The sequence below is a fragment of the Mastacembelus armatus genome, chromosome 18 (genome assembly GCF_900324485.2).
Source record: "Mastacembelus armatus chromosome 18, fMasArm1.2, whole genome shotgun sequence".
Lineage (NCBI taxonomy): Eukaryota > Metazoa > Chordata > Actinopteri > Synbranchiformes > Mastacembelidae > Mastacembelus > Mastacembelus armatus.
In genome coordinates this window covers 10,968,808-10,982,149 of record NC_046650.1, presented here as the reverse complement: position 1 = coordinate 10,982,149, position 13,342 = coordinate 10,968,808, and the positions used below count along the sequence as shown (strand labels likewise).

Genomic DNA, 13,342 nt, shown 5'->3' with positions numbered 1-13,342 from the left:
AAATAAACTTGATTTGCCTCAGACAGCAGCTGAAACCAGACAGGAGAAGAAAACCAGCCTGGTCCTCCCTGCACACTGTAGACAGAGTAATGTCAGACTGCCTGGTTGCTGAAAGGAGTCAGAGGTCACAGCAGGACCAGAACCAGGAGAGCCAGCCTTGGCACATTGTGACCTTTGGTGGGGGTGGGCTTTCCTCGGCTGCAGGGAAACACAGTGTTAGAATGTTATATTTGTCTTAATGTTCACAGTCTGAGGAAAACACAGAAATGGATCACTGTGTTTGTACTGCAGCCATAGTCAGCATGTACAACATCAGTGTTTGGTATCAGTGTTTGTACTGTGGACACAGGTTGGGGCACATTCACAACCTGCCAAAATACACACAATGACAAAAACACTGGTCGAACATTTATCACATAATAAAAAAGGTTTTGTTTTGCACACCGCCAACTGTGGAAAATCATAATTATGTCTGTCAAAACCAAAGCACAGTCATTTAATGGCGGCACTTTTGTTCATGAAAGCCCAACTGTTTAACAGTAGTTATTATTAATTACAGGGAGTGTCGGGGAACAACAAACCCGATCTTGAATCATCATCATCATCATCAGGCTGCTGTCCGCCTATAAATACTGCTTTTATGACACAGGCAAGTCTTGGTCGTCAGAAACAAAAACAAGTCGTCTCTTTATTTTGTTTTGTGCAATTTAATTTTCCATTAAGCTATTTCTGTGTTTAAAAAAGGATAAGCGACAGAGCAACGCACGGATGGATGTTTTATTATATTAAAAAACACATACTTTCTGCTGCAGAGGCAGAACTGTGAGGACAAAGTTTACACATGCGGATTGACGTTTTTTACTTGACGTTTGTATTGATTGGTTTTTGGTTGTAACTGTTTTCCATCGTTAGTGTCTTGGCCTTTTGAAATTAGATGCTCTTATAACTTTGCGGTCTGCCGTTTCACGGTTGCGCAAACACCGACGACACTTGAAGGCAGCACTGCCGAGTATCAGCCACAAAGAAACACTGAGCATGCTCGGAGAATCCTCCATTCATTCTGCACGGTGAGACCTGCTGCGTCGACATCCATCTTTCTACCGCATATTTTAGAGTCAGGGTCCGGGTTCAGCTCAGCCTGTGAGGACTTTTCTGCCCCGCTCCCTTTCCTTCCTCAGCGACACTGGATGGGAGGAAGTGGTACCTTAAGGAGGAGGGAGTGAGGGGTGGAAGCAGCTTGGTCAATAGTAGGCTCCCTCTAATGATCCACTAGTTCTGCTTCCCATAGCCCAGCCCACCGCGAGGATCCACATTTCCACAAAGAGCTGACGACCGAAATCTTAAACACACTTTCTTATGTTCTCCTGCCTGCAGTAAAAACGGGAACCCGAGTTTTCTTTTCCACTGTGCCAAGGAAAAGTTCATAACATTTAATTCTTGTGGGTTTTATCCTGCATTCCCTTATCATGATTGTATCTGTCAAAATAAAAGCACGCTCACTTAAAGGCAGCACTTTTGTTCATGAAAGCCCGACTCAGTCACGGTTAATTACAGGGAGTGTCGGGGAACAACAAAGGACCGGATCGAGAATCAGAATCATCATCATCCGAATCATCATCATCATCATCACCGCGGCCGACACAGTCGTGCGTAAAGCCTGTATTGTTGTCCCTGGTGCTGTTCGGCGCAGATCACCGAAAAGATGGGCTATAATGAATCTTTAGGAGTGTGTGGTGTGACAGGAGCAGGATGACAAAGCGAAGGGAAGCCGTGGAGGAATCACTGCAGTGCAGCAGAGCTGTCAGTCAACAGACAGGGGAGCCTGAACACAGCCCACCGCTGCCCAGACATCAGGGCAACCGAGGCGTCCTTTAAATGTCTAATTACATTAAGTTACACTGTATGTGTCTAACATCGAGGTCTTTTTCACCCCCTCACGGTTACAGTAGGGTTTTTTGTTGTCTGCGCAACAACAGAGATGTAACACAATGCACGAATGAGCTCTACTGTTTTCAACTCGAAATTAAAGTTTTCATTCTCATTCTCATTTTAGGATTAGAAACAGTTTATAAGATCTCCATCCTAAAACCCTGCATTCTCCCTGTCACTGGGGTCTGAAGCATCGCCCTCTTTACCTTGCGTCTTTGTGCTGCGCATCTTTTACATTCATAAAGACATTATGGACAGGATCCTGCAGAGAAACAACCTCACCATCACACACCCCTCCTCATGGGCTCGCATCCTCAAAATCTAAACTTCACAGAAGCCTGGTGAGATGCAGAGAGAGCTGGAGTCTGTCTCTCTTTCCTCTCTAAGCATCTAACGGCACATCGTTTCCACCAATGTGTGCGTCGAGGGACCACCCCAACCCCTGAACCTGAATCTACCCGCCCGTCCGCGTATAAATACTGCTTGAATGACACAGGCAAGTCTTGGTCGTCAGAAACGCTCAGGGTTGCAGCAGAACATCCCCCTTCGTCTTATCCCCTTCACCGTTTCTCAGTTTTCAAGAAAATCTACCGCATCCTCCATTTTCACTCTCATTCCCGCCCCATTTTCCGAACCGCAGTTGTTTTTTTGCGGCCAGTTGCATGTATTTTTCGTCTCCCAAAATGGTTTGCGAGACTAAAATTGTTGCGGACGAACACGATGCTATACCTGGGACCAAAAAAGAGTCGATGATGTGGAGCTCTCCGTCGTCCAGCGCGGCTCTAAACCCCGCTGAGACCAAGGATGTGAGGAAAGATGCGGTTTTTATCCGTGAGTTCGAACGCGGAGATCAAGAGGAGGTGCGCCGCATCTTTTACGAGGGTATTATGGAGAGGATACCCAACACGGCGTTCAGGGGGCTCAGACAGCAGCCCAAGACCCAGTTTTTATATGCTCTTCTAACAGGTAAGTACACCCATCGTTTTGCATCAAATAGGCATGAGTTTATTTCATTCATTCCTATGAAAGGGTCAGACCGACTTTAATAATGGAAGAAGATAATTCCAGTGTTTTCTCTGATATTAATTGTGTATCAATGATTTCCAAGTTCACACCAATGCCTCTTTCTTTTGATACTTCATGTTTCGTGATTTATTTGAGGAATTTGCCTGAAATCCCACACAAACCAAACGCGTCTCAGCCCGTAGGAAACGTTCAGTTACAAGGCCACATTGTTATAAATCACAATATTGTTATAGCAGCTTTTTTTTCTCCGCCGGCTCACACCGGCATGTTGCTCGTCCCCAACAAAAGGCATGGCCAGGCGCATGGTGCATGTGGAGCCGGCGGGGCTGCTGAGGATATGGTGACATACCGGTGCCGTGAATGAATGAGTGAATGAATTTGAGGATTGGCCCGCAGGGTGCGCGCACGTAGCCCAAAAAAAGAACATTTAAAAAAAATATATATTTTTTTTTTAAAAAACACTCCTACGCGCGCCACCCCACCACGCACATTCCCTCCAAACGCACCGAGCGCCCCCAGCATCTCTCCCCGCCTCTGCACAGCCAATGCGCCACTCATGCGCTGATCTGGTTTGGCTTTTGTGATTAAAGCCTCATGTGTAGTCACCGCAGCCGTTACGCATCACGGCAAAATGAAACAAGACACGATAGTCCGCCCTCTACAAAATCCTAACAGGTCCATTTCACTGCCATTGGTCTTTTACTGTCGAATTCACTGATCAGTCATTGTCCTCTTTCAGTGCTGCTTCACACCATGCTGAGCTGCAGTGGACTAAACTAACTTATGGATACTGCGTATCATGCAACAAGCTATGCACCACATAGTCTACTTTGCGCCCCCCAGCGTCATATCTGACTAATTACCCGAGCAGAGACCTTTGGTGTGAGGACTACTAACACTGTGCTACTGCAGCTCAGCTAATGTGCTTTTCTTTAGCCTGACCACTTTTTCTTTGTCAGAGAGATATTAGGATTCGTTTCACCCAAGGTGCCAAAGTGTTTGTGCTGCATCATTTTGAATCATTTGATGCGACTGTTTCACTTACTGATGCTTACATATGTCATATTGCCTCTGCTCTGTTTCTTCTGTGTGTCTGAGGGTCAATTTCCACCAATCAAACCTGTGATTCTCTTTTCTGACAGGTTTCGTTTATCTTTCTTCCATTTCTCCATAGTAATGTGCTTTTATGTGACCAAATCCGTCACGCTGACCTGCTGTGCACCCCTCATTCTCATGGGGGTGCGCTACTACTACAGCAGGAAAGTTATCCACAGTTATCTGGACTGTGCTCTGCACACGGACATGGCTGACATAGAGGCTTATTACATGAATCCCACAGGTAAGATTCTGGATGAATCATAAGATAAATGTGTATCGTCTTGTTTGTCATTTGGCAATGCTTCAGCACCAGTGCTACATCTAAAAAGCAATCAAGAGGAATGATAATGAACAAGGAGAAAAATACTTCATTCATACTTCAGAAAGTTAAATCTAACTTTAAAAGAAAGGCAGCATCTGGAGTCTTCAGGCAGTGCAGAACTAATAAAATATGCAGGCTGTCTCTGCTCCCTTCTCCTCGATCCTTCTTTCCCACCCCTCCTCCCCGTCTCTTCCTGCACTCCTTCCCCCACTTGCTTCCTCTCTGAGCTCCACTTGGTCACAGGCAGGGGTGAGGGGTTGTGGTGCGTCGCAGGGCTATTGATTGCATGGAGAAAACTGCTGATACACTTTCTGCAGTATACGCTCGGTGTTGGCAAGGCTCATTTCCTCCACTAAAGCTTCTAATTGGAAAATAGTCAATCTGCCTCCACTGTTATCTTAAACTATCCACTTTTTACAGGGGTGCAAGTTTTGGGCATGAGTAATGGTTGATCACAAACAAATGACATATTTCACACACACCTCCACATTTATCCCATTTGACTAAACTGCATAGCTAATATAAAAAGCAGGTGTTAAGCCAGTCAGTTGCCCAGTATAGCCTCTCTGACACTGTACTCTTTGGTAATCCACTGGATGCACAGTTGCAATTTAGCATTCCCATTATTGCTGTAGGGCTGTGGTGGTTTAGAGAGGCTCAGGCACCACAGCTCTTGGACAATGCTAATGATTATACCCATGCAAATTGAATGGGCCCATGGGAACGAACACCTGGGTACCAATACTCAGTCTTGATGAAGAGGTGCATGATGTCACCGTCTTTTGTGTTTAGCTTGTGTTGTGTTGCTGAGCGTTAGAGGATGCCACTGCACGTAGCATGTTGAGTCAGTGATTATGTACAAAATACAACATGCAGCCAAAAAAAATTTCCTACATAAATTCATTTTCTAGAAAAATACTGTTGACACTGATGGTTCACCTGCAGCAGAAAACACATAAGAATTGCTTAGAGAAAATGTCTAATGTGGGGATAAGCTTCAACTGTTCTTAGATCAGACTTGCTAGAGTTAGATCTATAAGAGCTATTTACTCTGTGGAATTTGGTTCTACAAACCAGCTCCCACAATAACGAGTAGCTAATGTTCCTTTTCTTGACCTGATCTTCTCGCCTGTGCTAGACTTAGGCTTTGCCCAGTTGTTCTGTACTAACAGTAAAATGTGACAGTTTGCTCATCTGTCAGCCCATCAATGCAGCATCTCAAAATCCAGTGTTCCCAGTGATTACCAGCTAACCATTGTAAAAAACAAAACAAAACAAAACAAAACAAAAAAAAACTTAAAGTGAATAAAAGCAGAATGATATATATGCCAGAGACTAAATGTTTTGAAAAATTGGGGTAACATTCAAGACGGGAGCCATATATCCCTCCTTGTACGTGTGGGACGACTCCACCAATCAATACTCTTATCTCCTGCTTGTACTGTGATCACTCACTCTGCTGCCATTTAAGGCCAGCTGTCACCTCTTTCATTTGCCACAAAATAAAGTGTATGTGTGTGACTGTGGAGGGGTCATCAATCAATGTGAAGGGATAATAGCTAGGAGTATGAATGTATATGGCCGTACAAAGAAACTGGTTTCTTAAAAAATGTTGCTAAAATAGCAAGAGTGTTTTGGTTGGTTCAGTAAGAGCCTGGCATATTTGAAACGACGCAATTAAAGTACAACATCTGCCGGCACAAATGTCATCAGTCTGTCTCCTTCACTGGAAGCAATAGAACAAAACTGAATCAATGTGCCAATCAATACATTGATTAATGTGTAAATGGGAAATTCTCCTCCATACATTCTACATGGACGTATTTATCCATATATCTGTTTAACCTTTTGGGGGGATTATATACCACCAAAATATTAAACTTAACATTAATATAAGCACTAAACACCAGCTTTTTAATCTCAGTGTTGCTTACTTAATTTCCTTCCATATCTGAGCCTGGTTGACATCAGCATTAATCACATCAAAGACAAGCATGCTGCATCACTTAATCCCACTGGGCCAAGGATGACAAAAGATTTTTAAAGAGCTTTTCTGAAAAGGGAAACCAACTGTTAGTAAGCGAATGACAGGGAGGAGGTTTCCCTTCATGTTCAAGCAGCAGAATGACAAAACCTCTGTAACCTCTGCTTTAAACTCTTTCTCGCTTCAGGATATTCTGAAGCAGCTTAACACCCAGAAAGCGAGTGTAATATAATGCGGGCACCAGCAGACACTGAGCCAAACTCTCCCGGGCGGGAAGTGATACCCACTCACTAATACCAGCTGTTTAATGAGGCATTACCACTGCAGGGTCTTATCAAGGCAGGAGATATAATAATACTTGGCGGTCAGTCTCACTATGTAACTATGTGTATGTGTGGGCTGAGTTGGAACTTGCTTTGTTCTAGGGGAGAGCAGCTTCCTCCACTGATGCCCAATGTGCTTATTTTAGCTCTAAATGACAGATAGAGGGAGACAGACAGAAAGAGAGAGAGAGAGAGAAACCATGTGAAGAGAGAGACGGAGGTGGAGATAGAAAATGGGGACGCTGAGAAATAATGGGTTTGCTAGCTAGCACACAGCCAAAGGTATCTCCTGGGTATATTTCTGCTTTGTCAGCTGAAGCAGCTCATATTAACAAGGCATCCTTCCCTCCATTCTTTTATCTTCTATTCCTCCTATTTGTTGCAGTTTGAGTCACAGCATTTTCTTTCTTTTTCTCTCACCTGTGTGGCTCTTCCTCCTTTTCCTCTCCATGTTACATCTACTCTGAAGGCACAGAGGAGACACCGCAGCGGCCAACTGCGATATCAATCAATGCACAGAGGAAATGATGCTTCCTCCTAGCCAAGGGAACAGCATTCAATCTCTAAAAAAAAAAAACAAACAAAAAAAAAACAAACAAAAAAACAAAAAAGTTAAACAAGATGGGATTCATTACCAAGAAATAAATCTAAATTATTGTGTCCAGCTTTTAAAGAATTGGCTACTTTATGACTGAAAATAGAATATCTTTGGGTTTTATACTCATGATTGGAAAAACAAGCAAAGACAATAAGGCAAGCAATCACTTCTAGATAATCATTTCTCACAGGAACAACATTCATATGTCTCGATGTAAGAGTCATGTCTTCTCACACTATTGCTTTCAACAGAATCTAAAACATGTTTTCTTTAAAAATATACAGATATAAAGCTTTTCAAATTAAACTAAAAAAATTGCTGCTGTTATAAGTTTAACAACACACACACACATGTAAATAACCTTAAATTCACTGTTTGATTATTAGAACACAAAACAATTAGCGAGACTGCACATATAAAAGAGTCAAGCCACTTAAGAACCTTCATCATGGCTTACACCCACAGAGTACACAGGACAGTGTTTGGCTCCCGTACAGTGGGGGGGGGGGGGGGTGCCTAGACCGAATGCTTATCAACTCTTCCTGCAGGAAAAGAGGATAATCCTGTCAGACACCATAGGAACTACTCCTGTGTATGCTCTTATGTGTGTGTGTGTGATTTTCTTTTTGGTTTTCATATCACAACATCACACACACACATACAGGGTTATAAATATCATTGTAATATAGTTAAAGGAATTAGATCTGTCGCATAACGAATACAGTAAGCAGATTTTTGATTGTGAGAATCGTTAGCAATCATTTTCTTCTCATTCTCGCGCAGATTTGTCTTGACATCATCTGTGCTCTTTAGGTCCCATCCCCCTCTGTAATAATGGTAAGATTAGTTCTCCCCCCTCCCCCATTCACATATATGTGCCCCAGCAGCAATAATGGATCCTTTCAGGCTCATCATTAGTACTGTTAACATAGACGCCTCTCCTCCCTCCTCCTCAGTTTACACTTTTCTTTCAGAGGGGACAGATGAATTACTTTTTCTTTACTTTGCCCTATTCCTCTTATTACCTTTTCACTTTTTCCGAACTTAAACGGCTCCTTGTCCCGTAACATTAGCTTTTTCCTTTTTTGTTCTTTCCAATAATCTGTGCCCGTCAGTCCTCTCATCTCCAGGAAGTGCAGTTCCCAGCAGAAATAACGACAGCTTGCTAAATCCATGCAGTTTAATAGTAGCGGTGTCAGATGCGGCAGCAAAGACCCTTCTCAGCTTTCCAAACAAAAAGCCAAGTCAGAGAAGGAGAGATGTAACATTTCTCTGAGCTTCTGTGTAATTCATTGTCCCATGTGAAGGTTGTTGGTGTGCGTGCTTTGCTGTCCTCATTCAAACCCAAGAAGTGAAAGTGCTTATCACTGCACAACATAATGAACTTCAGACGCCTGCACCACAAACGGCAGCAGGAAATGACTGATTCTTTTTTAACGACTATATTTCAGTAACTTGGGTAAGACATTTCGATATTTGAGTGGACGAAACAACATTTTGGATTGGTCACTTGCTGCGTGCAGTTTTGCCCTCCAGCAACTCTTGACATGGGCCGATAGAGTAAACATCCCAACAGGGTTAGCAGGATGTCAAAATCAGACTGGTGAAAAAGTCGTCCCGCACTGGGAGGTCGAAGTGTTGCCACTGTAACCCACATATGGCAGGTTGATTCAGTAACACAAGCTTTCAGATCAGCTTAACACAGGCCTGCAGGAGCATCACATCCCTCCATGATGATAACGTCACTGCCTGTTTGTGTACTTGTGTTTTTGTCGCCATGACTATGTGTAATGGCACAACGCGAGAGTAAGGGCACACCGAGAGAATTAGGATTCAGAGTTGATGGACAGAAAGACAGCATGTGTCCACAGGTCACAGACACATGCTGTCTGCCAGTCATCGAGCAGTCAGATATACTTTATAACAGCCAGATGGCATTTTAGTATGATACCACAAACCACTGCCAACACATGCAGTAAATGCTGCTGACATTTGATGGAAAGACTGTCTGAACATAGTTATGCAACAAAAACAGAAGGCTGGGGTCTTTTCCCTGAAAGATTATGATCAGTATGTCCATCTTTAAAAAAAAAAAAGCCTGACTAAAATTGAAAGAATGGCTTCAAAATAACTCAACCTATTTCACTTGACATCTTTTCTGTTATCATCATTTAAGATGCCAGTCAAAGGCAGAAAGGAAAACTACACAAGCAAACAGCTTTTAAACCTTACCTGTAACCTTAACCTTAAGCTTACCTGTATTGGTCTAACCTTCTTATCTGTCACTGGTTTCTGTCTGAATGTCTGGTGTGTTAACTCTGGGATTAAGCACATCCTAATCCATCCTAATAATCAGTTAACCCTGTGATTTCAGTGCCTTTTTACTCTAAATAATCACAGTGAGTTGCTGAGTGTAAGGGTCCCTAATGAAAACCTGCAGATAGAAGATCTTATAGTTGAAGTTCTGATTTAGTTAAAGCTGACAGGCTTTCCGTCCAGGTCTACATTACATATGTGTTATAGAAATGTGTATAAGTGTGTGTCATAGGTGGTGACAGAGCCCTGCAAGCCTTTGTCCTGTTTCCAGTCTATTCACTGTGTGGCATTGCTCTGATTCCCCCAAACAAACTATTCCAACTGGGTTTGTTTGTCACACACCAAGCCTGATTCTACCACACACATTTCTGCTCCTTTCTGTCAGGTTCCTGTTTCTGGGTGGCAGTGCTGGACGGACGCGTGGTGGGCATCGTGGCGGCCCAGGGCCGTGAAGACGACAACACGGTCGAGCTGCGGCGCATGTCGGTGGATTCTCGCTACCGCGGCAAAGGCATCGCGAAGGCGCTGGGCCGCCGTGTACTGGAGTTCGCCGTGCGCAACAACTACGCCGCCGTGGTGCTCGGCACGACGGCTGTCAAGCTGGCTGCGCACAAGCTGTACGAGTCTCTGGGCTTTCGCCGAACGGGCCAGAGTGAGGACTACAGGCTGCCCGGAATGAGCTGCTCGCCGCTGGAGAAGCTCTTCTTCCAGATCCGCTACAGCCGCTACCGCCTGCAGCTCCGCGAGGAGTGAGAGGTGACAGGGAGAGGGAGATGGAGAGGGGGAGATGGAGGAAGAGAGGGACAGACAGAGAGCCAGAGAGCGAGAGCGAGAGAGAGAGAGAGCAACGACCCTCCTTCACCCGAGAGCCCCGACTGCATCCTCTCCTCTGACAGCTTTTATTTATGTTGTGTCATTAGAGATAACTCAGAATACAGCCTAACACTATTTCATCTTTAAAGTCACTAACGTTTTTATCACTATTACGTTTTTGTTGCTGTTCTTTTTGTATTATACTTTTACATTTTAAATAAGAGTTTCTCTTTTTCTTTTTCCTCTTTTATTAATCCTAATGTTTTTGTACCTTTACCCCTCCCTTTTCATTATGGGAGAAAAAAAATTCTAACTTGCACCCAACTCAGCACCCCCCCATCCCTTTTGATTTTGATCAGTATTCTCCATTACTATACCACAATGTCCCTCTATATCCTTCCCCCCAATACCTCAGCCTTCCCTTCCCTCCCACATCCTCCTGTTTTCCCCTCAGAAAACTCAGATTTAGACACGGGACAGCGTGATGAGACATTTGCATTTGGTTCTTTGAGGGTGGACCGAGCAATGCATGGGTTTGGAGGGCCAGATATGGCTTCTCTGTTGTTTAAAAAAAAAAAAAAAAGCTCTGCAATGTTACATTTTGTGTGTGCATTGTGGAGAGTGGTCTCACACGCACGCACGCGCACACACACACACACACACACACACACACACACACACACACACACACACACACACACAGAGTCTAGTTATTTGGCTTTTAGCCACTCTCTCAAGACACCATATTGAAGCACAGCAAGAGTGTGTTACTGACCCCTGTAGTGAGAGAGGAGGATGGCAGAGTGGTTACCGGAATATGTACTGTGTATCCTCTGTCCCAAATGGACACGAGTCAACAGTGCATCTTCCTCACATGCACTTCTCATCTTTCTCCTCACTCGTTATTTGATCGGATCTATCCTTCCTTTCTATTTTTTCCTACATTTACCAGCAGTTGATCACTCCTGTTCTCATCAGAAGCTGTGCAGAGGCTCTCTGACTGGTTGAGGTGACAGGAGGGTGGAGCTTTCTCGCTGCAGGGTCACACTGACTGAGCCCAAGACACAATATAGCTGCATGTCAAAGCTTGTGTGTGTGTTTTTGATGAGGCTATGGTCAGATACTAGGCCATTCCTCCTGGATAAACAATTAACCTATTTTTATTTTGCACGAACAGATGCACACCTTTCTTGCTAAGAGTCAAGTATTATCTAATTTAACATTACTTTCTCTATGTACTTATTAACTGTTTACAGATTGAGTCAAGATAACACCTAAAATTTTTTGAATATGTTTAGTATTTGACTAAAATGAGTAATTTTATAACTTTAAAAACATATTACCACATTGTAATATGCAAATTTTACTGTCAAAATGACAACAATTACAAAGTAGCTGCAGTCTACACTCCATCCAGGTCAACTTGGGTAAGACATGACTACTAGCAATACTTGCAACCTTACAGTACATAACTGAGCACAGATAGCAAATGATTATTTAAATATATAATATATTGGCATCAGTATTCTCTCTCTCCCCTGTGTACTTATTTTGTGTATACAGCTGAAAATTCATGTAGCGAACATTTGAAAGTTTCTTTCATAACACCTCTCTCCATCTCCATCCTCCCACCATACAACCAGCAGTAGATTCAGCCATCAACTACTCAGACTAGTTTGTGTCATCAAACCAGTTGTAAAAGACAAAACAAATCAAAACACAAAAAAAAAAAAAAAAAAACATAAGAAAAAAAGAGGAAAAAAACTGAATACAAACGTAATCGTCAATGAAGTTACCACTGACCCTCCTTGCCTTGCCACCTTTTCTCCTTAAACTCTCCCTGCTTCCCATTCATGAATCTGTCTGCAACCCTGGGCTAGACCCCCTACCCTCCCCTGACCTCTGACCTTTCCTGTCCTTGTCTTCACCCATTCCCCTTCCATGTCTGCATGTACCCAGAGCCTTGCTGCACTGCTTTTATTATTCCTTTTGAAGCTTGTTGGACCAACCCTAGCCCCTGCTCCTACTCTGATGTCATCTAGGCAGTGTGGCACTGCCTTTGCAACAAGGGGACATGTGAGCGACAGGATGCAAGGATGATGTATGATTGTATCAGTATGGATGTGATGCAGAAGACAGACGGTGAAAGAAAATGTGTTGGTGCAGACATAAAATGCACTCAACAACTGCAGCACTGCCTGGATGACATTGTGCCTGCCAGCCAACCAACTGTAGAATGCAAAAAGCAATGCAAGTGTGGCATGCCTCTGTACCGAGTCTGTGTACGGTGCCTGCCCTAGAAAAGTGTAGAAAAAAAAAAACAAACCTGATGATATAACGGGCCATATATATCTATATATATAGATATCTGTATATATATATCTATATCTATATAGATATCTATATATATATATATATATATGAAGAAAATATGCTTCTTTTTTAGATGAACATATAAAAGAAATATGTGTTTGGAAAAAAAAACTGTACCATTTGCATGAAATATATCTGAATGCAAATATAACTTCTGGGGGACAAACTCCTAGCACATGGCATAAGTGGAACCATAGACTTGTAATTTTTTAACTGTTTATTTTATTTTAATTTATTTCTATTTAATCAAGACAGAGCTGTAAAATTAATACTAGTCTCAAGTCAGTGCTCATAAGGTAGACAGTCATTGTTTAGAAGTGGCATCCCACTCCAAAAGCCTTGATAAATTTGATATTCTGTTGATATTGATGGACAAAAAGTTACTTTCCTTTGCTTACTACAATGGGACTGAGGAACGAACTGAAAGCATTATAGCTCTTCTATAAAACCAGCTTGTCGTAAGGTTTGCAAACACTTTCTACGACTGAAATCTCCAATGGGCGTATGAAAAACAATCCAAAAGAAAACATGTAATCCCATGTCTTTAAAAACTGAAGAAG

At 42.9% G+C, this 13,342-nt stretch overlaps 1 protein-coding gene across 1 annotated transcript; it reads left to right on the top strand.

The window, feature by feature from the left end:
* Nucleotides 1-2,579: 2,579 nt before the first annotated feature.
* On the top strand, nt 2,580-10,349 carry nat8l (N-acetyltransferase 8-like). Its single transcript, XM_026298631.1, has 3 exons — nt 2,580-2,895; nt 4,130-4,294; nt 9,982-10,349. Exons 1-3 carry the CDS (start codon nt 2,592-2,594, stop codon nt 10,347-10,349), a joined length of 837 nt encoding a protein of 278 aa, XP_026154416.1. The 5' UTR covers nt 2,580-2,591.
* The last annotated feature ends 2,993 nt before the right edge of the window (nt 10,350-13,342 follow it).

What these genes read in the sequence shown, in the direction of transcription:
- nat8l (XM_026298631.1), top strand. Translation starts at nt 2,592, where the DNA reads ATGTATTTTTCGTCTCCCAAAATGGTTTGCGAGACTAAAATTGTTGCG. An exon ending in TTTATATGCTCTTCTAACAG is followed by an intron (nt 2,896 to 4,129) that starts GTAAGTACACCC and finishes ATTTCTCCATAG; the next exon opens with TAATGTGCTTTTATGTGACC. An exon ending in TTATTACATGAATCCCACAG is followed by an intron (nt 4,295 to 9,981) that starts GTAAGATTCTGG and finishes CCTTTCTGTCAG; the next exon opens with GTTCCTGTTTCTGGGTGGCA.